The sequence below is a fragment of the Galeopterus variegatus genome, unplaced genomic scaffold (genome assembly GCF_000696425.1).
Source record: "Galeopterus variegatus unplaced genomic scaffold, G_variegatus-3.0.2 Scaffold1562, whole genome shotgun sequence".
In the NCBI taxonomy this organism is placed as follows: domain Eukaryota; kingdom Metazoa; phylum Chordata; class Mammalia; order Dermoptera; family Cynocephalidae; genus Galeopterus; species Galeopterus variegatus.
Window position 1 is genome coordinate 164,021 of NW_007727673.1, and position 21,006 is coordinate 185,026.

Genomic DNA, 21,006 nt, shown 5'->3' on the forward strand with positions numbered 1-21,006 from the left:
GGTGCGCTCACTGGCTGAGCGTGGTGCAGACCACACCGTGCGGAGGGTTGCGATCCCCTTATGGGTCAAATAATAATAATAATAATGACTTAGTCACATAATGAGAGGTCTGATGGTGGAAAATTCCATTCCACAATTGGTTATTTCAGTAGGAAGATGATATCACAGCTTTTGGTTAACTTCTTTGAAATACTTTTACCTTCCTTGCATGGGTGCAAAATGGCTGCTGCAGCTCCAGCATCACCTCCCTGCCTAACCATCTTTAAAGGCAAACAGAAGGGGATTTCTTTTGAAGGTTCTATTTTTATCAGAGAAGACTTTTCAGAAACCCTACCTGGTAGATTTCTCCAGTGGTCAGAATTGGGTTATTTGCTCACCCTTAAGCCAAAAACTGGCACAGAGAATCAGATTATTATAACTGACTTAGCCCTATCATGGCCCTTTTCCTCTTAGGAGGGGCACATCTTTGCTGAGGATATTACCACCCCATGCCTGAACAAAAGCAGAGTTTTATAAGAAAGGAAGAGAGACTGTCTATTGGATAGGCAACTGTCAGTTTCCCATTAGATACTGTTTGTAGACAAGATTGTGATGCCAGGAAGACAGTTAACAACCATTGTGTTGTGTTATAGCATACTGAATTTCCATTTCCAGAGCAAAGGAGTGATACTCAGGGGATCAATTTTTCTTAGTTGAATTCCTATTCATCTTTGAATTTACTCATCAAATGTATGTTGCATTGGTCCTCACAAGAAACGATTTATAGGTGTTTAATTGACCCTGCAAATCACAAAATTCCCATACATATCCCAAATGCTAACTAATGTTTGTATGCAGTTCATCAGCTGTTTGACCTTGGGCAAGTCACCTGTCTGTAGGATAAAGGGTTGGACCTTTGGTCTCTAAGGACCTTCCAGCTCTAATGGGCTCTGTTTCTAAGACCCAACACTGCCCTCAGAGAGCTCCTGTCTAGGCTGAGAAGTCAACAACTACCTCAAAGGCAGGCAGAATGAATGAGTGTCAGCTTGAGGTCCAGGCACAGCCTGGGAGCAGTCAGAGTGCCGAGGACTCATCTCAGATGAAGGGATCCAGAAAGATGCGAGAGGAAGGACTGGAACTCATTTTGCTCTTTGGTTTCCTGTCATTCTCGGTCTCAGGAGAACTCACCCATTGGCAGCAAAGTCCTGCAGCTAATCCTGAGTGACCCAGACTCCCCAGAGAATGGCCCCCCCTACTCCTTCCGAATCACCAAAGGCAACAATGGCTCTGCCTTCCGAGTGACCCCAGATGGATGGCTGGTGACCACTACTGGTCTGAACAGGAGGATCCAGGAATGGTATCAGCTTCATATCGAGGTGAGAGCTGTGCTGGGCCCCTGATGGTGAGCAGGAGGACAGCAAATGCGCTGGCAAAGCACTACCAGTGCCTTCATTTCTCACGATGCATCGGGCGCTGGGCCAGGTGGTTCTCATATATCACTGCATTACATCCTCTCAACACTCCTTAAGGCAGGCACAGTTACTGGCTGACATTACAGGTGAGGAAACTGAGGCACATTGAGGTGAAGTGACTGACTTAAATAATACTATTAATAAGTGGCAGAGGTGGTTTGCTTCAAACCAAAGCACTCTGACCCCAGAGCCCAAACTCTTAATCCCCACACTGTGCCTGTGCAGAAGATCCTCACTCTGGCTCTAACTCTTGAGTTTGGCCAGAACAGCTCTCTGAACCTCAGGTGCTAACAGGACATACTTCACAGAATTGGTGTGGGGGTCAGACAAGAGATAGTGTGTGCGCATGTAGGGGATTTTGTTGGCATTGTACGGGAATTGCCCAGGGACAGTGGCCAAGAGGGTGGTCCGACATTTCTCCCTCAGTTCATCCCCCCAAAGTCTCTTTCCTAAATCTCAAGTTCAGTGGACCCTACTATTCTGTGAACTCCTGGGGTGGGACTGATATATTCATTCATTCATCCATTTAGTCATTCAGTCACTCAGTCTCTCAACAGGTATTTATTGAGCACCTACCATGTGCCAGGCCCTATGCTAGCTGCTAGGAATACAGAGGGGACAAGAAGGAGATGGTTCCTGTCCCCATGAGCTTTTAATTCTAATTATGGAGATAATAAATAGATGAAGAAAGAAATGACATCCTTACAAATTATGATAAGGAAATAAAGTGATGAGAGAATCATATGGCACAGGGGACACGCATACAGGGGTACTTCAAAAAGTTCATGGAAAAGTAGAATTAAAAGATAATATGAATCTCTCCATGAACTTTTTGAAGTGCCCTCGTATTCAGATGGAGGCTGCTGCTGTGAGGTTACTTTTGAAGGGAGACTGAGGAGCCAGAGAGTGTTCCGGGCAGGAAGAAGGAGACGAGCGAAGTCCCAGGTTGGGAAAGAGCTTGAAGTGTCCTGTGATGTGGCCGAGGTGGTCAGAGCATAGCAAGCCATGCTGGGACTGAAGCTGAAGACATGCGCTGGGCGGAGCGTGGAGGCCTCATGGCTTGGGTGACTGCATTGTTTGAAGTTCACACTGCGGCCTTTTGAGCATGAGAGAGGCACTGTCTGAGTCCACTCAGGCTACTGCAACAGAATATCATAAACTGGGTGGCTTAAAGAAAAGAAATTCACTTCTCACAGTTCTGGAGGCTGGAGGTCTGAGATCAGGGTGCCAGCGTGGTCGGGTTCTGGTGAGGGCTGTCTTTGGGGTTGCAGACTGCAGACTTCTCGTTGAATGTTGGCAGGAAGGAACGGAACCAGTGAGCTAGCTGGCGTCTACTTATGAGGGCACTAATCCCATTCACGAGGGCTCCACCCTCATGATGTAATTACCTCCCAAAGACCTCACCTCCAAGTACCATTACATTTGGGATTAGATTTCAATGCAGGAGTTTTTAGGGGACACAAATATTCAGTCCAAGGCAGGTACTAAAAATAATTGATGATAATTGATCCATAACAGGTCAAAATCAGGACTGTCCTGGGCAACCAGGATGTATAATCATCCTAATTATAGGTCTTGTAATTCTTTTGGATTCTAATCTAAGTGCAATGAGAAGTGGTTGAAGGGTTTCAAACAAGGAAGGGACCTTTCTTGTGCCTCAGGTGGCTCATCATGGAAGCTCTATAGAGGGTGTGTGAGGGAGATCAATGAGAGTCATCAGGCTGGAGGTGGTGGCGAAGGTACAAGAAGTGGACAGATTTGGGGCATATTTTGTATGTAAATAGACAGGAGTTGGTGATGGACTGGATGGGGACAGAAAGAAAAAAGAAGAAACAGGGATGACCCAAACTGCTGGCTCCAGTGAAGACCAGGTGTAGTGCCATTTATGAGACAGAAAAAACTTGGCGGGGGGGAGGGAGGACACATTTAAGGGGTAAAATGAAGCACATTACCTCCCAGGTGTCCATAAGACATCCAAGTGGAGGTGTCTAGTGGCAGCGGGGAATGGGAGTTGGCAGCTCAGAGGACAGGTGTGAGCTAATGTCGATGGCCCTCAAAGCCAGGAGCATGAATGTGAGCCGAGGGAGAGAGGAAAGAGAACGACTTCCTGCCCTCTGTGTTCTTAGACCCAGGCACGGGGCCGGCCCAGACAGGCGCTTAGTAACCATCAGCATCATCGGTGTCTCTGGCATTTGTCCTGGATTTCTACCTCCATTTTCTGGGGGGCAGCATAGGCCAGCAAAGGGACAGACACACAGGCCATGGACACAGGCAATTGGAATCTGCTTGGGCCTTCCCAGCTGCATGAGCTTGGGCAAGCTGTATGACCTTTTTGAGCCTCAGTTTTATCTTCTGTAAAATGGGAGACTTAATGGTACCTATCTCATGAGAAAGATAAGCTATGATAATGCGCTTAAAGTGTTTAAAAGTGACCGGCACATGGTTTGTACTCAGTGAATGTTAGTTTTATATTATAATTAGTAATAGTCTTAATCATTGTCATAGTTCATGTCAGCTATACATTATAATTAATAGTAGTATTAATTATTGCTGTTGGTATCAATGTCTCTTCAGGGTTACACACAATTTCCAGCAGTAGGTGTTATTTTGTAACTTTCCGGAGTGCTCGAAGTGTTGGAATGCGTGTGAACAAGATATTCCTCTAGGGAAAACCGTGCAGACCCTTGTCAACAGCTGGGAAAGAGATAAAGTCACTGAGCAGAGGGAGGCAAGCCTGCCCTTCCTCAGCCGGGTGGGAAGTTGCAGGGATGTGCAGTGAAACTTGAAAGGAAAATGCACTTTTGACTTACATTCTTTTCTAGTTAAATGAGGTCATGTCACCCTTACACCTTTGATGGCTTTTCATCTCAATGACATGGAGTCCAGGCTTGTGCTCCTCGGCCCATTGTGAAAGTGCCCCTGCTTCCCTCTGCAGCCTGCCCCAGCTGCAGGGCCCCTCTCTGTGCTGTTGACACACAACCCCTTTCCTGCCACAGGGCCCTTAAACTCACTGTTCCCTCGGTCTGTCACCTCTTCCCATCCCGCAGGACTCAGCTCAAATGTCACTCCTCAGATCTCTTTCCCTTCAGCTGGATGTAAATTAGGTCCCTTATCTCCAGTTTTCTGTCATACTTCTCTATTTCCTTCCTGGCACTTTATCCAAACCTGACATTCTCTTGTTTATTTGGTTGCTTATTTATCGTCTCTTTTCTCCTAATCACAGCAGAGGGCCTGGCCCATAGAAGGCACTTGAAAACAATCTGTTGACTGACCAGAGGAATAAATCCCCACTCCCACCCCAATCACACAGTAAAGGGGAATCCAGAGAGAGTCTTCTTATGCTGAGCGGGGTGCCATGGAAGGATATGCACTGGAATTGCTGAGACATCTGATGACTCGCTTGAGGAGAGATGGAATGAGGACATTCAGGAGGAAGGGGGCCAGAGTCTGTGTGGCTGGAGAGGTTTAGGAGAGGCTCAGAGAGATGTCAAATGAAGACATTGAGTTCTTTTCTGCGTGGTATGGATGTAACGTCCTCTTCCTTTCTCTACAAAATCTTAGGAAAATCTACATTATGTACCAGTGCTTTTTAAGTTGGATTTCTTTTTTTTTCAAATGCAACAACATGCTCAGCCTGCCCTCTGGGTGTGGGGCAGAGAGATGTGGCTCCTCAAGGAGGCCAACCCCAGGGAGGGGGGCACAGAGAGCACTGTGATGTGCTGGGTGATGGCAGTGTTTGTTTTCCCACAGGCGACAGACAGCGGCGTCCCTCCCCTCTCGTCTTCCACATCTGTCAGAGTCCATGTCACAGAGCAGAGCCACTACCCACCCTCCGCCCTCCCATTGGAGATCTTCATTACGATCGGGGAGGAGGAGTTCCAAGGTGGCATGGTGGGTAAGATCCATGCCACAGACCGAGACCCTCAGGACACACTGACCTACAGCCTGGCAGGAGAGGAGACCCCCGGCAGGCGCTTCTCAGTGGGCACACCCGATGGCAAGATTATCGCCACCCAGGGACTGCCTCGTGGCCGGTACTCATTCAACGTCACAGTCAGTGATGGGACCTTCACCACCACCACTGGTGTCCATGTGCACGTGTGGCACGTGGGGCAGGAGGCTCTGCAGCAGGCTGTGTGGATGGGCTTCCACCAGCTCAGCCCAGAGGAGCTGGTGAGCGACCACTGGCGGAACCTGCAGAGATTCCTCAGCAACAAGCTGGACATCAAACGAGCCAACATCCACTTGGCCAGCCTTCAGCCTGCAGAAGCCATGGCTGGTGTGGATGTGCTCCTGGTCTTTGAGGGGCATTCCGGAACTTTCTACAAGCTCCAGGAGCTGGCATCCATCATCGCTCGCTCAGCCAAGGAGATGGAGCACTCAGTGGGAATTCAGATGAGGTCAGCCATGCCCGTGGTACCCTGCCAGGGCCCAAGCTGCCAGGGTCAAGTCTGCCAAGAGACAGTGCACCTGGACCCTAAGGTGGGGCCCACATACAGCACAGCCAGGCTCAGCATCCTAACCCCCCGGCACCGCCTGGAGAGGACCTGCTCCTGCAATGGTGAGGAATGGGCCTTGCCTAGGTACAGCCAGTGCTGCTGGGCTCAGCCTGCCTGGCACTAAGCATGGAGATTCCACGGAGGCTCTGGAGAAAGTTCAAGGGAAATTCTAACAAGGTTAATGGCCACAGACCACCGTAAGACAGGAAGTGGCCTCACAAAGTCCACTCAGAGAATAATACCCGATTCCTGACCACTGTTTGGAATTTTGAAAATAACAGTAAGAATACTACAGGCAGTTTAGCATTGTGGCTCAGAGCATAGACCATGGCATCAGACTGTCTGGGTTCAAATCCCAGCCCTACCACATACTAGCCAGGTAACTTTAGAAAAACTACTTAACCTCCCTATGCTTTTGAGCTGGGCTGTTGTAGGGATTGAATGAGTATTAAGTGTAAAGTGCTTGCTTAGAACACTGTCTGACATACAGAAAGTGCTCAGAAAATGTGAGTTACTACTATTATTACCACAGCCTGGTGGTTATAAGCTCAAGGTTTAGAGTCAGACAGCTCAGGTTCAAACTCTAGCTCCATCATTTGCTAGCTGTGTCACCTTGGGTGGGTTATTAAAATCCTCTGAGCTTCAGATTCTCATCTGTAAAGCAGTGAAAATAATATCTGCCTCCTGGAGTTGGTTTGAGGAGTAAACTACATAGTAGATATATAAGCATTTGGCTCATGGCTAGCCCACAATATGCCGCAGGTCAGTGGAGGCTGTCATCCTCCTGGTGGCAGTTATTGCCATAAGGAGCCTGCTGTGTGCCAGACTCTGTGTATATATCACCTAAATCAATCATCACCACGGCCCTACACAGCAGGGTCATTAGCCCTGTCTACAGGTGATACTGAGGTTGTATTGGTTTGAGATTGTACTGGTTTGCCTGAAATTGTACAGCTTCCTATGAAGGCCTGGTTATAAATACCTGTGTCCCACCCTAAAGCCTGAATGCTTCACTAAGCTCTTCAGGAACTCAGTTTTCTGGCAAGACTCACCCAGCACTCCTGGCATTAAGACCAGTGCACCGGAACAGCTCAAGGCCCTGGCAAAAGGAAAGTGGCATCCCTGTGGCTCACCATCGCCCCCTCCTGGCCTGCCCTGCCCTTTATGGGTCCACCGAGCTTGCACTAGGGGAATTCTTTCTCAGAAGGTTTGTGGACTTCCTCCAAGGGCCATTGGATTTAGACTGGGTGGGCTATTCTTAGTGGGTGAGGGGATCCCCTTCTCTGTGTCTCTCGCCCCAGGACTGCTACAGGGAAAGCTGTGATGGCTGAATGATCTCTCTTGACTACTTGGCATCAAAGCAGAGGTTCTGAGTTTCAAAATTGTGCAAAATTACCTGCGGAGTGTGTTTTTAAAGATACCTGCTTCTGGGTGTCCCCTCCAGAGCATTTTATTTAGAAGTTCTTGGGTGAGCCCTGGAATTGGCATTTAATTCTGAAGCGGGTGTTTCAAGGGCTGTACTTTGAGAAATACTAGATCAGCTCACTGATCGCCAGAATCACTTGGGGAGAGATTTTTGTTTTTGTTTTTTAATTGTTATTATTACAACATTTTAGTGAAATATGACATACAGAAAATCAATACATGTATCATAAATGTCCATCTCAATGAGTTTTCGCAAACTGAAAATATGTATAGCCAACACCCAGATCAAGGATCAGAATATGATCAATATCTCAAAAGCCTCCCTTGGGCCTCCTCCCACCACTGGAAGATTTTTAAAGTACAGATTTCCGGGTACCACCCAGAACTACTGAATCACACTCTCTTTGGGGAGAACCTGGGATTCTGTACTTTAGACTCTCTAGCTGCTCCTGATATTCAGCCAGGTTTGGGAATTTCTGATCTAGATCATCTTCAGTATCCCATCCAAGAATGGCATTGCCAGTGTCAGATAATTTTAGGCTTCTGGTGTGATAGAATCTTTGGATCTTGTCATCCCTTGTGCCTCAGGCTTTCTGGTTCTTTCTTCTCCTTTTGGCCTTTGTTCCCTTTCTTCAACAACTCCTCTTCCCTAGGTATGGATCTGGGGCCTGTTCTGCTCATTCCTTCCTGTGACTACTGATACGCTTATTCACTCTGGGGTTTTAGGGATTTAATAGCTGATCTCACTTCTGGGAAGGGTGGATTTTTAAAAATCTGGGGAGGTCAGTGCTTAATATAATATAGCATTTCCCTGAGGGAGTTCTGCAGAATGCTGTTTCCAAGGATAGTCCATACAAGAATGTCCCATAGTCAAATAAACTTGAGAAACTTGAGTTTAGGTGAAGTCCCAGACTCCTTGCTATGCAACTGTGCATCTCTAGTTGCTAAGGTGGCTGGGGGGTGGAGGATGCAGGACTTCACAGAAGTTTTGGCCACATAGTCTATCACTACCCCACTTTCTTTATCACAGAACAACTGTTGGCCTTTCAGGGAACAGCATTTCTTTTGGGAAGTGCTCAATCTGTGATTATGCTCCTATTAATACAAGGAGATGTCTTGTATCTTGGAGATATGAGGCAAAAACGCTTGTGGTCCTGAAATCCCACATATATGCTAAATCCTCCCCAGTTCTACCCTCTTCATCCCCAAATGATGTCAGAAATAACATAGAAACGATGTAGGATAAAAATTTTGATTTCTGCACACTTGATTGATTACCTTTCTGGCATGATTCTTGCTTTCTTAATGGTTTAAGCTCATAGTTCCTGACCCAGACTGGGACCTATGACAGAGGTCCCTGCAGCCAAAGGAAGGTATGCAGGATCATGGCCTCTGTCTAGCTGTGTGACCCTGGGAAAGTATCCCCTCCATCCTAGTTTCTGTATGTATAAAATGTGAGCGATGACCCTGTTTGCCACCCAAGGATTGAATGTGACAAAATCAGTCCAAGGGCTCCATAGGGACCACTTCAAGTGGAGGTGACATCTCTGGTTGCTTTCACAGGTACTGCCACAAGGTTCAGCGGTCAGAGCTATGTGCGGTACAGGCCCCCAAAGGCTCAGAACTGGCACATTCATTTCTATCTGAAAACACAGCAGCCACAGGCCATTCTCCTGTTCACCAATGAGACAGCATTGATTTCACTGAAGGTAAGGCACTGCCAGCCCACGAGATTTCATGTGGGCATCCCAGGCTGGGGAGGTGAGGATGGTCAAGAAGCCAGTTTCTGACAAAGAAATCCCTGCATGGTTTTCAGGGATGCTGGCTGTGACTGTCGGGCCAGGGCATGGAACTGTCCAGTCCCGCATGGCCACAGCCACCCCACCTGGAAAAGCAGAGGTGGGGCTGCTTGCTCTGTGGGGTAAGATAGAAAGAGAAATGCATGAGGCTACCTAGCCCTGATGCTGTGATCACTTTTGTTGAGTAATAGACCAGTGTTTCCCGTGGGAGGCTGACTACCACTGGGGGTGCTCAAGATGAGAAATGCAGCATGAAGTCTCATGGAATCACATGGAAGAAAAGTTAATTTCCTTTCTCATAGTCTTTCAGTCCTTTTGATTATGTTACATAGAAAGTCTCAGCTTGCCTACCTGATTTTAAACTTCTATTAGATGTAGGGAAGTAGCAATTCTAAATAAGGTGGTCAGGAAAGGTTTCATTGGGGAAATAACTGAGCAGTAATTTGAAAGGGATGAGTTAGCTGTGTGGGTATGTGGAGGGAACAGCATTTTAGGTAGAGGGAAGAACAACGCAAAATCCTCTTGGCAGGAGAATGCTTAGCATGTTTAAGCAACAGCCCAGGGCTTTACATGGCTCCAGTGAGGTGAGCAAGGGAGACAGCAGCAGTAGGAGCTGAGGTCAGAGTTGTAACAGGACAGGGGCATATCTATGAAGGTCTCCTAGGACACTGGAAGGACTTTGGCTTTTATTGTGAGCATTAGAAGGCTTTGAGCAGATAATTGCAATGATGTGACATATTTTTAAAGGGTCATCATGGCTACTGTGTTGAGAATAGACTTTAGAGAAACAAGGATAGAAGCAAAGACCCAGTCAGGAGGCTATTGCAATAATTTGGTTGAGAAAGGATGGTGGTTTAAACCAGGGTGATGACAGCATAGCTGGGAAGAAGATGTCAGATCCTGGAAAGATACTGAAGGTGAAGCCAACAGGATATTTCAATGAATTGAATGAGGGGTGGGAGGGAACACGAGGAGTGACATCTAAGCTCGACAAGTGAGGACGGAAGACACTAGAGAGCTGAGAGACTGGGAAAGATGGTGGGATCCACAGATTGGATTCCCAGATGGAAAAAAGGAATGATTTAATTGCAATGTTTTTTTTTTTTTTTTGAGTTGCATTTATTTTTGTTGTTACCTTTTCTTAATGGTAAATGATATTATTTTTGATTTACAATAATAATATCGTTTCCTTTTAGAGTAAATAAAGGTTTAGGTAGTATTCAGCCACAGCAAAAATCAGAAAGATGACATACAAATAGCCAATTCTAGGAAACACTGGGTTAGACCTTCATATTTGAACCAGAGTAAAGTTTACCCAGCCCAAAGTGAGCAAGCGAGTATTTGGCCATAAGCAATCCTACTTCTTGGAATTGAAGTGAACTAAAGATTTTTTAACCCAGTGGTTCTCAGATTTTCTGATTTCAGAACTTTTTTTTTTTTTTTTTTCTTTTTTTCCTTTATTTTTTTTTGTCTTTTTTCGTGTCCGGCAATGGATCGCAACCCTCAGTGTCACGCCCGTACCGGACCGGGACCGGCAACGAGATCGCAGCCCTCGGTGTTGCACCCGCACCTCACTCAGCCAGTGAGCGGGAACCAGTCTGTATGTGGGATCCGAACCCTCGGCGGGAGCGCCGCCGCACTCCCAAGCGGTGCACTGTAGCAGTGCGCCACCGGGCCAGCCCTCATTTCAGAACTTTTTACACTCTCAAAAGTTATTGAGAATCGCAGGGAAGTTTTGCTTATATAGGTTATAACTATCAACATGTTCAGTGTTAGAAATTAAAACTGAGAAATTTCAAAATATTTGTTAATTCATTTTAAAATAACAAGAAACCATTACATGTTAACATAAATACCACATTTGTTATGAAAAATAATTACATTTTCCAAAGTAAAAAAGAATGGCATAGATTTACATTTTGGCAAGTCTCTTTTATGTCTGGCTTAATAGAGGGTAGCTGGCTTTTCACATCTACTTCTGCACTCATCTGTTGTGATAGTGTGTGTCTGGGAAACTCCACTCTACGTTTGTGAAAAAACAAGGGTTAAAAAAGGCAAATAATGTCTTAGGATTGTTATGACAATAGTTTTTCCTTGTGGATCCCCTGGAAAGGTCTTGGAGCCCCACTTTGAGAACTGCTGAAGTGTTGAACAAGGAAGTGGGATGAGAGGGAGGTCTCCTGGGTCCCTGATGGCCGACGTTCACGCATGTGCAACACCAGACAGGCCCATGGAGAAGAACCCAAAATGCAGGGTCTTGATCAGCAACGCATCTCTGGGCCTCAGTTTCCTCATCTGTGAAATGGAGATGTCACCCCCACCCAGGCCATCCCATGGAGGGTGCTGAGGCCCAAATGAGACCACAGACAGAAGAGTACTTTGAAGGCTTTTTTTTTTTTTAGTTTAGTTTATTTATTGAATCAAAATTGATTATACATAATTTGGAGATTCAACATTGAGATATGTTGATTAAATCAGTACTACTAGCATATATATTGTTACAAATTGTAATTATTCTTTATGCCCCTTGTCCAATCTCTTCCCATCCCCCTCTCCCTCCCCTTTCCCCCCTCTAATTATCCTAGATTTCTTCTCTTCTTCTGAAAGAACAATGGTTACTCTGTTAATTTGTCGCTAAGATGATCTGTCCAATGCTGAGAGGTGTGTTCAGGTCCCCCAATATTATCACAGAGCAGATGCTTCTTCTGTCACTCTGAAATGGGCTTTGTGGAGAGAGACATCCTCTTCTTTTCTTTATCTCTGCTGGTGACTCTCCTTGTGTCAATGCACTCCAGCGGCTGGTGGACCATCTGTGTGGTGGTTGTGGCATCTAGCCGCTTTTGTGGATGTGATGGAGGTGATGTTTTTGGCATGCTCTTTGGCACTGGTGGTGTGCCTGGTTGTGGGGTGTGTCTGGTCCCCTTCTCCATGCCTCTGGTCCCCAGGCAGGCCCCAATGTGCTGGCGCAGTGTGCCTGGTTGTGGGAGGAGTGTCTAGTCCCTGGCTCCATGCCTCAGGTCATTGAGAAGGCCCAAGGCACTGGCGTGGTGTGCCTGGTTGTAGGAGGGGGTTCTGGTCCCTTTCTCCATGTCTCGGTTCCCCAGACAGGGCCCGAGGTGCTGGCATGGTGTGCCTGGTTGTGGGAGAGGGTGCCCAGTCCCTGGCTCCACACCTCGGGTCCCTGGGCAGGCCCCAAGGTGTTGGCATGACGTGCTTGGTTGTGGAATGGGGGTCCAGTCCCATTCTCCATGCCTTCAGTCCCCAGGCAGGCCCTGAGGTGCTGGCACATTGTGCCTGGACATAGGAGTAGGGTCCAGTCCCCGGCTCCAAGCCTCAAGGTGCTGGTAGTGTGCCTGGGCCAGAACTAATTTTTGTCCTTTGCTTACTTGTAAAATGGGGGAACTTCCTGTGGGAACCAGTACTTGAGCGGTGTGGGTGAGCTAAATTGCTGCTTTGCTGCTGTTTCCCCAGGGAAGACTTTTTGTGCAGTTCAGGGTTTAATGGTTGACCTTATAGGTACTTCTGGCTCTCCAGAGACCCGGTGCACCTGGGTTGTATAGAAACTCTAATCCGGGCTTGAGTCTTTTCATCAAACTGCCCCCCATGCAATTCTGCATTCCCAACCAGTCTCCTCTGAGGGGTCCTGCTCTGATTGGGGGATGGATTGGCTGTCCTTGCTGTGTCCCAGTGTTGTTCTGGTGGGCCCATCTCCCCCACCACCTGTGCACCAAACACTTCTCATGGGATGGGCCCTGCACCAGTCCCTTGTGATGACTCACCAGCCTCTGAATGGCTCCTCTTTTTTCAGTTGTTCTGGCTCCTCGCTCCTGCTTGGGTACCCTATTATCTCCTGCATGGGAACCCTATTAGTGGTCTTGCTGTCCTAGGGGCCGCCAAAGCCCTCTTCTCCCCTTCTTCCTCCAAGCAACTCCATCTGAAGGGCACAGCTGCAGCTTCTGCTGGCTCCTGCTCCACGAGCTCAGTAGCTCCAGCATTAAAGTGGCTGCAGCATGAAATGCTCTGAGCAGTTTTTTATTTTTCTCATCATGGTTTCTCCCACCTTCATGAACTCCATAGGTCTCTCTTCCTCTTCCCCAGAGCTCCAGTGGTCCCAGCTTGGCTGATGTTACATTTTTATAGTTGTAAATTGGTTGGTTTGTGGGAGAGAGTGAGGCTGGGAACCATCTATTCTGCCATCTTGACTGGAACTCCTTGAAGGCTCTAACATTCAACAAATGCAACGTCTAAAACACACCTTAAAATCACCAAACACTACCCCTTCTACTGGTGAAAACACACAGCATTCTTTGAACCAGCAGCCTGTTTGTAGGCTTATAAGGGCTTCTTGGCTTAGCTGATAGCAGTCTGGGTTTTCTTTGCAGCTTGTCAATGGAGTGCCCCAGCTGGAATACCACTGTCCCAGTGGATTCTATGGAAACCTTTCCTCCCAGGGCCTCGTGAATGACCAAGAGTGGCACTCCATCCTGGTGGAGGAGACGGACACCTCCATTCGCCTGTTGGTTGATAGCGCAAGCAATGCTTCCCTTGAAGCACCAGAGAACTGCCGTGGTCTGAGGCCTGGAAGACACCTTTTGCTGGGTGGCCTTGTCCTTTCGCATTCTTCCTCCAACGTCTCCCAGGGCTTCGAAGGATGCCTGGATGCTGTTGTGGTCAATGGAGAGGCACTGGAGCTGCTGGTCCCTGGCAGGAAGGTGGCAGGTTCGTTGGAGAGGCAGGCCCTCACCCGGTGCTGCTCCCACAGTGATGGCTGTCGCCAGAACCCATGCTTCAATGGTGGGAAGTGCTCACAGAGCCATGGCACAGGTAAGGGCTGGGGGAAGGGGTGACCCCAAGGTTTATCCCAGAAGGCTCTTGGAAGGACAGTGACACATTGAACTAGCAATCATCTATCACTGTCCAGTTTAAAAAGCAAGTTCCGGGCCGGCCCGGTGGCGCACTGGAGAGTGCGCTGCTTGGGAGCGTGGCGGCGTTCCCGCTGTGGGTTCGGATCCCATGTGGAGACCGGTTCCCTCTCACTGGCTGAGCGCGGTGCGGGCGCAACACTGAGGGTTGCGATCCCGTTGCCGGTCAGTAAAAAAAAGACAAAAAAGGAAAAAAAAAAAAAAGCAAGTTCCTCCACCATAGCCCAATGAAGGAGGGAGGGAGGAAAGAGAGCCACAAATAGCTCCACTCTGCAGCTAAGGAAACTGCTGGGCTGTCAGGGATACCCAGAGAGGTAAAGGAACTTGCCCAAGGTCACGTGGCTTTTAAGTCGGAGAGGCATGATAAGGGTGGAGATCTCAGTGGAGATCTTCCCAATTCCAAATTTCCCTCTCTTCCCCTCACTATCTTGTGAGTAACAGATTGGGATCTGATAGGTCCTCACTAGGGGAAGCCAGGAGTCTTCCTTCTCTTTCAACAAAAACTGTCTTTCTACTTTTTGGGAGATGAGGGAGAGCAGGGTTAGGGTTCTTATAGAAGGGTTCATAAAGAAGGTTGAGTTCATCACATACCTAGTGTCATCACTGGTCCCTGCAAAGTCTCTTTCCCATTCCCCTTTAACCTGTACTCCATTCCCCAACTCCAGAGGCAAACAGTTAAAGGTTTTGAATGAGTTCTTGCGAAATGCGTATTATTGTTTTTCACATGCTTGAATTTTTAATTTATGTAAATGGCATGTAATTTTTACACTTTCACTCAGCAATATATTTTTAAGATGTGTCCATGCTGCCACGAGCAATTCTTATTCAGTGCTTTTAGTTGTGGCTAAATGCTTTATGGTGTGCATGCACTCACGTTTTCCTCCCTCCACGCTCCCAACGACACACACCCCGTGGCTTCAAACTCCCATCTCCACCAACAGTGCCGCAGCGAACATCCTCATGTGTGTCTCCTTATGAACCTGTGTGAGAGTTCCCTTCACACACACACGTACACCCCACACTCAGGGAGGAATTCACGTACCCACAGTATGCAAATAGCTATTTTGACTAAATAGGGCTAAATTGCTCTCAGCATGGCCGCAACAGTCTAGATTTCACCAACCATGCTTGAGTTTCCCTTGTGCCCACATCCGTATTAACACTTGGCATTATCCCATTTTCTTTTCTTCTTTTTTTTTTTTTGGAAGTCACTGGACTGCTTTTAATTAGGTAAAATTTTAAGCTTTTAAAGGCATAATCAACCAGGTGAGGGGGATAGAGGATATTTCCCAACGTTTCTTGTGTAAACTCAAATTTTGGGATCTTTTCTGGAGTAAAACTGGCTCTTCACTGTTTTCCCAAGTTGCAAAAGTTCTCTCCATCTTTTCCCTCTGTTTTCCTCTATTCAGTCTTGGCTGCCACAATCGGACAGGGGAAAAGTGTGAAGATTTTTGCATCTGTAGTGGAAATCTTAGCAGCAGACAGCAACTCCATCTTTCCCCTCTGTTTTCCTCTATTCAGTCTTGGCTGCCACAATCAGACAGGGGAAAAGTGTGAAGATTTTTGCATCTGTAGTGGAAATCTTAGCAGCAGACAGCAACTCCCATTTTCTGATTTTTGTCTGGCTAATCGTACTGTCATTTCTACCTGCAAATATCCCCACTGCCGTCACTCTGACCCAAACCCCCATTTCCTTTCACTTTTTCTACTGCACCAGCCAATCCCCTATTCTTCTCCAGCTTCTCTCCCTACTTCCATCTTCCATCTCTATACAATGCAGCTGTGTGCATGCCACTCTCCTGCTTAGAATCGTTCAGTTCCCAGCCCCTCACCCCCTCGCCCCCACCGCCTGCTGCTAGGATTGAGTCTGCATCCCTGCAGGGGGCCTACACGTCCCTGATGCTCTGGCTCCCCACGTCCCAGCCCTGTAACTCATACCCACCCTGTTCCTCACTAGGCTGGCCCATCCTGCTGTGGTTTTAGTTCCTAGAACATGTCACAGCCTCTCTGAGCCTTTGCACATGCTCTTCCCCTCAGCCTGAAACACCTTTCTCTTTGCCCCTCTACCTTCTTGCCTGGCCAATTTCTGCTCATCCTTCAGGTCTCAACTGAAATATAAGGCTAAGCTAGCTCCCCCCTCCCCACCCAACATTTCCCTCCAATAAGACTAATTTTACTATATTACTGAGATATTGATATTGTTCTAGGTTTGAATACCAGTTTGGCCATTGACTAGCTGGGTGACCTTCAGCAAATGTCATACATTCTTTGTCTCCTTTCCTCAGCTGCCATTTCCTTGTACCTGCCCCTGATGAGGATGGTAACAGTAACTGATTGTGGGATCATCATGAGGATCAAATGAGCTAATACACAACGATGCTTAGAACAGTGACTAGTACTACATAAGTGTTTATTATTATTATGTTCATTTCTCTTGAGATGCCTGTTTCTCTGCTGGACTGTAAGTTGTTTGACAGCAGGGACCTAGTGCTCTTGGTCAGCAGGGCACCAATGCCCAGCATGGTGATCGGCGCACAGGAGGCACTCAGTTACTGAATGGTGATTGAATGGCTGCATTAACACACGAGTCTGCAGACATGCTGAGAGTCTCCCCAACTGCCAGGCCAATGCACTCTCACTTTCCTCCTCCTTCTCCCAGGCTACATCTGCAAGTGTCACCCACCGTTCTCTGGCAAGCATTGTGAACGAAGGGAGAACTGCACTTCTGCACCCTGCCTGGAAGGTGGAACTTGCATCTCCTCCCCTGAAGGAGCTTCCTGTAACTGCCCTCACCCATACACAGGAGATAGGTAAGCACAGAAGAGGCCACCTGCCACTGGCTCCTCACCCAGGGTTTGGCACCATTAGGGGATGACCTTTGCACTCTGACCTCTAGAGAGGCCACTGGGCGGCCAGGAGCTGAATGCTCCAGAGACCTAACTTTTCCAACCATCTGCATCAGAAAACTTTGGGAAGAAGGTGCTTGTTAAAAAGACAGATTTCCCAAGCCCTGTTCTGAACTTACTGAATCAGACCCATCAGTTGGGGCTCCAGAATCTACACTTCTAACCAGCTCCTCAGGTGGTTCTGATCTTTGCTGAAGTCTGAAAATGGCCGAAGTTTTATTCTCTTGCTCTGGTCTGTGACTTCCCAGGAAGTGGCCTGAGGAAAATGATTCCGCCTGGTATAGGCACTGCTCTGTCTGGAACCCACCACAAGCTGTCTGTGCCTTGCACTGTGCTGGGCTGTAGGGGTTGAAAGGGGAAAAGAATCATTCCCAGAATCCTAGAGGTAAAGAGACTTTGGCAATTATATGGTTTTATTGCTGCCAAACTTGGGAAAAATATAGTTTCCTGGACCCTACCTAGACCAAATGAATCAGAATTCCAAGAATGGGCCTGGATTCTAATTTTCACAAGCTCCCAAAGGACCCCTTGATATCAGCCTGTATATAAGAGTCAATGTAGTCCACTCATTCATTTTACAGATGGGGAAACTGAGGCCCAGAGAGGGAAAGGGCTTGCCCACAATTACTCCATGTGTTGATGACCCAAGTCCTTTTTCTCAGCAACTGGCATTTCCTGCCCTACTTCATGCCCTGGTTTGCAGTAGGGAATTGCTATCTATTTATCAGATGTGGGGGAGGACACTTCATGGCTGAAAGTGATGTTTGCATTTTAAAAGAGAAACTTGGGGAAGCAACATTTAACCCAAAAGGACAAACTGTAGGTGAAATTTCAGGCACTGAGAGATGATTTGGACTCAAGTGAGAAGGGAGAAACTTTCCCAATATCTCTCAAAAGTGGATAAAGCTAGCCATAGATGTTTCCTAGGAATCTTACACTATGAAATGCCAATCTGAAAGGTCATATGCTTTCAAGCACTTTCTCTGAGCAAGTTGCCCAATGTAAGGTAGCTGATCTGTGCAGGACCATGTTGAGTTCCTGTGACCTCCTGGTGAAGAACAGCAGGTAACACGGGTGCCTGGTCACAATTACTGAGCAACTACTGACCTGTATCTGGGGCCCTGACATTATTGCTAGAGGACAGTTGGGTGTGCCAGGTGTCTCTACTGCAGTAGCATGGTTGGAAATCTGATCTCACTGGTGGAGAGTATATCCAATGCCTACATCTCATGGGTGGAAAATAATGGGCATGCCTAGAGCCATATCCTAATGGAAACAAATGAGAATATAGCTGAGGCTCATACTTTACTGGTGGAAGATGGAAAGTTCTGATGTTGACACATTTGATAATTGTCTTTTTGTGTATGTGTATAAAATGGGAGAGGTTAGGCTTGAGGGTGGGTGTCTCTATCCCATAGATCTTTGTAAGATGGGACACAGAAACGGCAGTGTAATGACTTGGCCCCCTGACCACTTCTCTGTGCAGGTGTGAAATGGAAGCAAGGGGGTGCTCAGAAGGACACTGCCTGGTCACTCCTGATATCAAAAGTGGGGACTGGGGGCAGCAGGAGTTACTGATCATCGTAGTGGCCATACTGTTCATCGTCGTAAGCACTGCCGGGCTTCTCTTCTATTGCCGCCGTTGTAAGTCTCATAAGCCTGTGGCCATGGAGGATCCAGACCTCCTAGCCAGGAGCATTGGCGTTGACACCCAAGCCATGCCTGCCATCGAGCTCAACCCCCTGAGCACCAGCTCCTGCAACGACTTGAACCAACCAGAGCCTAGCAAGACCTCAGTTCCAAATGAACTCGTCACTTTCGGACCCAGCTCTAAGCAACGGCCAGTGGTCTGCAGTGTGCCTCCCAGACTCCCACCAGCTGCAGTCTCTTCCCACTCTGGCAACGGGTCCATTATCAAGAGAACCTGGTCAGGCGAGAATATGGGTCAGTATAGCCAGAGGCCCTTAGCCTCTGGAATTGATGAAATGGGGTGGTAGACCTAAATACTATGCTATTTGAGGCAAAAGCATTTTTCGCCACCATCCAGTCCCAGTCCCTTGAAATGGGACATGAAGGAATGTGTTCAAGGTCACAGTTCACTAATAGCTGGACTAGATGCGATGTCTCTCAACTCAGAGTCTGTGGCTCATTCTGCTACACCAGAATCCATTCCTCTAAATTCCAAGTCATTCCATAGGATTAGTGTTCATGGCAGAAACGTGTAGACCTTGGATAGGGTTGGGTAGAATTCTCGGAGTGCAAAGGGGACTTATGCACATCTGTGCTTTTCTGGGAAGGGAAAGAGATGCAGTAGTCCAAGCTTCTGGTTGCCCAATCTGGAGGTGCAGCAGCCTTGAGCCAGAGCTGGCTGGCCTAGAGGAGGGCTCAAAAGGGGGGTGAATTTGTAAAGCACTTTACGTTGGCATATTCACCAGTAGTTACAAAGGCATTTTCACTAACTATTTGTTGATAGGGTAACTGGTGCCCTTAAAGATGAACTGACTTGTTCTGACTCATCTAACTAATCAGTAGCAGAGATAGGGCTAGGAACAAGTACTCATGGTTCTCTGATTTCCAGGCACATCTCATTTCATCTCTCTCTCTGATAGATGCCATCACACCACCGAGTACAAACAGTGTCTTGTTTCCTTCAAGAAAATGAAACTCACCAGTGGGACTTGGGATGGAGCTGCTGTATCCAGCAGTGGGGGTGGACTGCAGGAACCATTCATATTCCTTCCTTGTTCAATGACCCTGGGATCAGTGGCAGAGATTTGCAAGGCTTTGGGTTAAACCTCTGGCCTTGAACTTGCCACCACTGGTTTCTATATATGGACCTAAACTGCTAAAGACAACATGCATAGACAGGCACATACCACCCACTCCGTGAGCCATCCCCCCACATGCTAAGTTATATATAGTAGCTACAGGGCCAGCTGCAACCTTCACCAGGGAGACTCAGAGCTCACCCTATCTTGCTGTTCCCTTTCAGTGTACCCTGGTGGAACCACGGTCTGGCCCCCTACCTACTCCAGGAAGGAACGCTGGGAATACCCCTCCTCTGAAGCGACCCAGGGCCCTCTGCCACCCTCATCTGACTGCCACCCAACCCCAGCCGTGATGCCAGAGCCCACTGCCCTTTATGGGGGGTTCCCCTTCCCCTTGGAGCTGGAAAACAAGCGGGCACCCCTGTCTCCACGTTACAGCAACCAGAACCTGGAAGATCTGATGCCCTCCCAGCCCCCCAGTCCCCGGGAGCGCCTGCTTGCCCCCCGTCTCAACGAGTACATGGCCATCAGCTACTACCACTCACAGTTCCGGCAGGGTGGGGGAGGGCCCTCCCCAGCAGAGGGGCCCCCCAGTCCCCGGGAGCGCCTGCTTGCCCCCCGTCTCAACGAGTACACGGCCATCAGCTACTACCACTCACAGTTCCGGCAGGGTGGGGGAGGGCCCTCCCCAGCAGAGGGGGGCTACAAGGGGGTGAGTATGCGCCTCAGCCGGGCTGGGCCCTCTTATGCCGACTGTGAGATGGAGGGGGGGCCTCCCTCCAGCCGGGGCCAGCCCCAGGCCCCCCCCAACTATGAGGGCTCCGACATGGTGGAGAGCGATTACGGGAGCTGTGAGGAGGTCATGTTCTAGCTTCCTGTTCTCAGGGGAAGGCAGGTGGGAGTCATGTCTCGCAGGGAGTGAGTTGAGTGTGGCTGGGGAAGTGGGAAGGAAGCCCCCATGCCCAGTCCGGGCTGCCACCCCTTAAAATGTGCTCTTCTCGTCCCTCAGCTAGTCCCTGAGGGTAGAGGGAAGTGGAGGGGAGAGCTCCAGAAACAGCACTAGGGCCCCAGGAGAGAGGGGATGCATAGCAGTCACCCTGGAAAATCAGGGACAGCTGACTCCTGGGATGGGCAAAAGACGGCCTGTCTCATTGATTTTCCATCTTTCAGTCCCCAGAGAGGTGGGGCCTGAACCACTGGGCCAGCTTTGCCAGGACAATTTCTTACACCTGCCCA

General features: G+C 48.2%; 1 protein-coding gene across 1 annotated transcript in view; it reads left to right on the forward strand.

Annotated features, from left to right (window-relative positions):
• The window catches only part of FAT2 (FAT atypical cadherin 2), a 60,970-nt gene extending 40,329 nt beyond the window's left edge, over positions 1–20,641 (forward strand). Inside the window, exons 17-24 of the mRNA XM_008577678.1 lie at positions 1,158–1,355; positions 5,202–6,012; positions 8,939–9,084; positions 13,557–13,998; positions 16,756–16,906; positions 18,489–18,946; positions 19,995–20,290; positions 20,405–20,641. Coding sequence (XP_008575900.1) covers positions 1,158–1,355; positions 5,202–6,012; positions 8,939–9,084; positions 13,557–13,998; positions 16,756–16,906; positions 18,489–18,946; positions 19,995–20,290; positions 20,405–20,641 — 2,739 coding nt within the window. The remainder of the gene's footprint in view (positions 1–1,157; positions 1,356–5,201; positions 6,013–8,938; positions 9,085–13,556; positions 13,999–16,755; positions 16,907–18,488; positions 18,947–19,994; positions 20,291–20,404) is intronic.
• Positions 20,642–21,006: the final 365 nt, after the last annotated feature.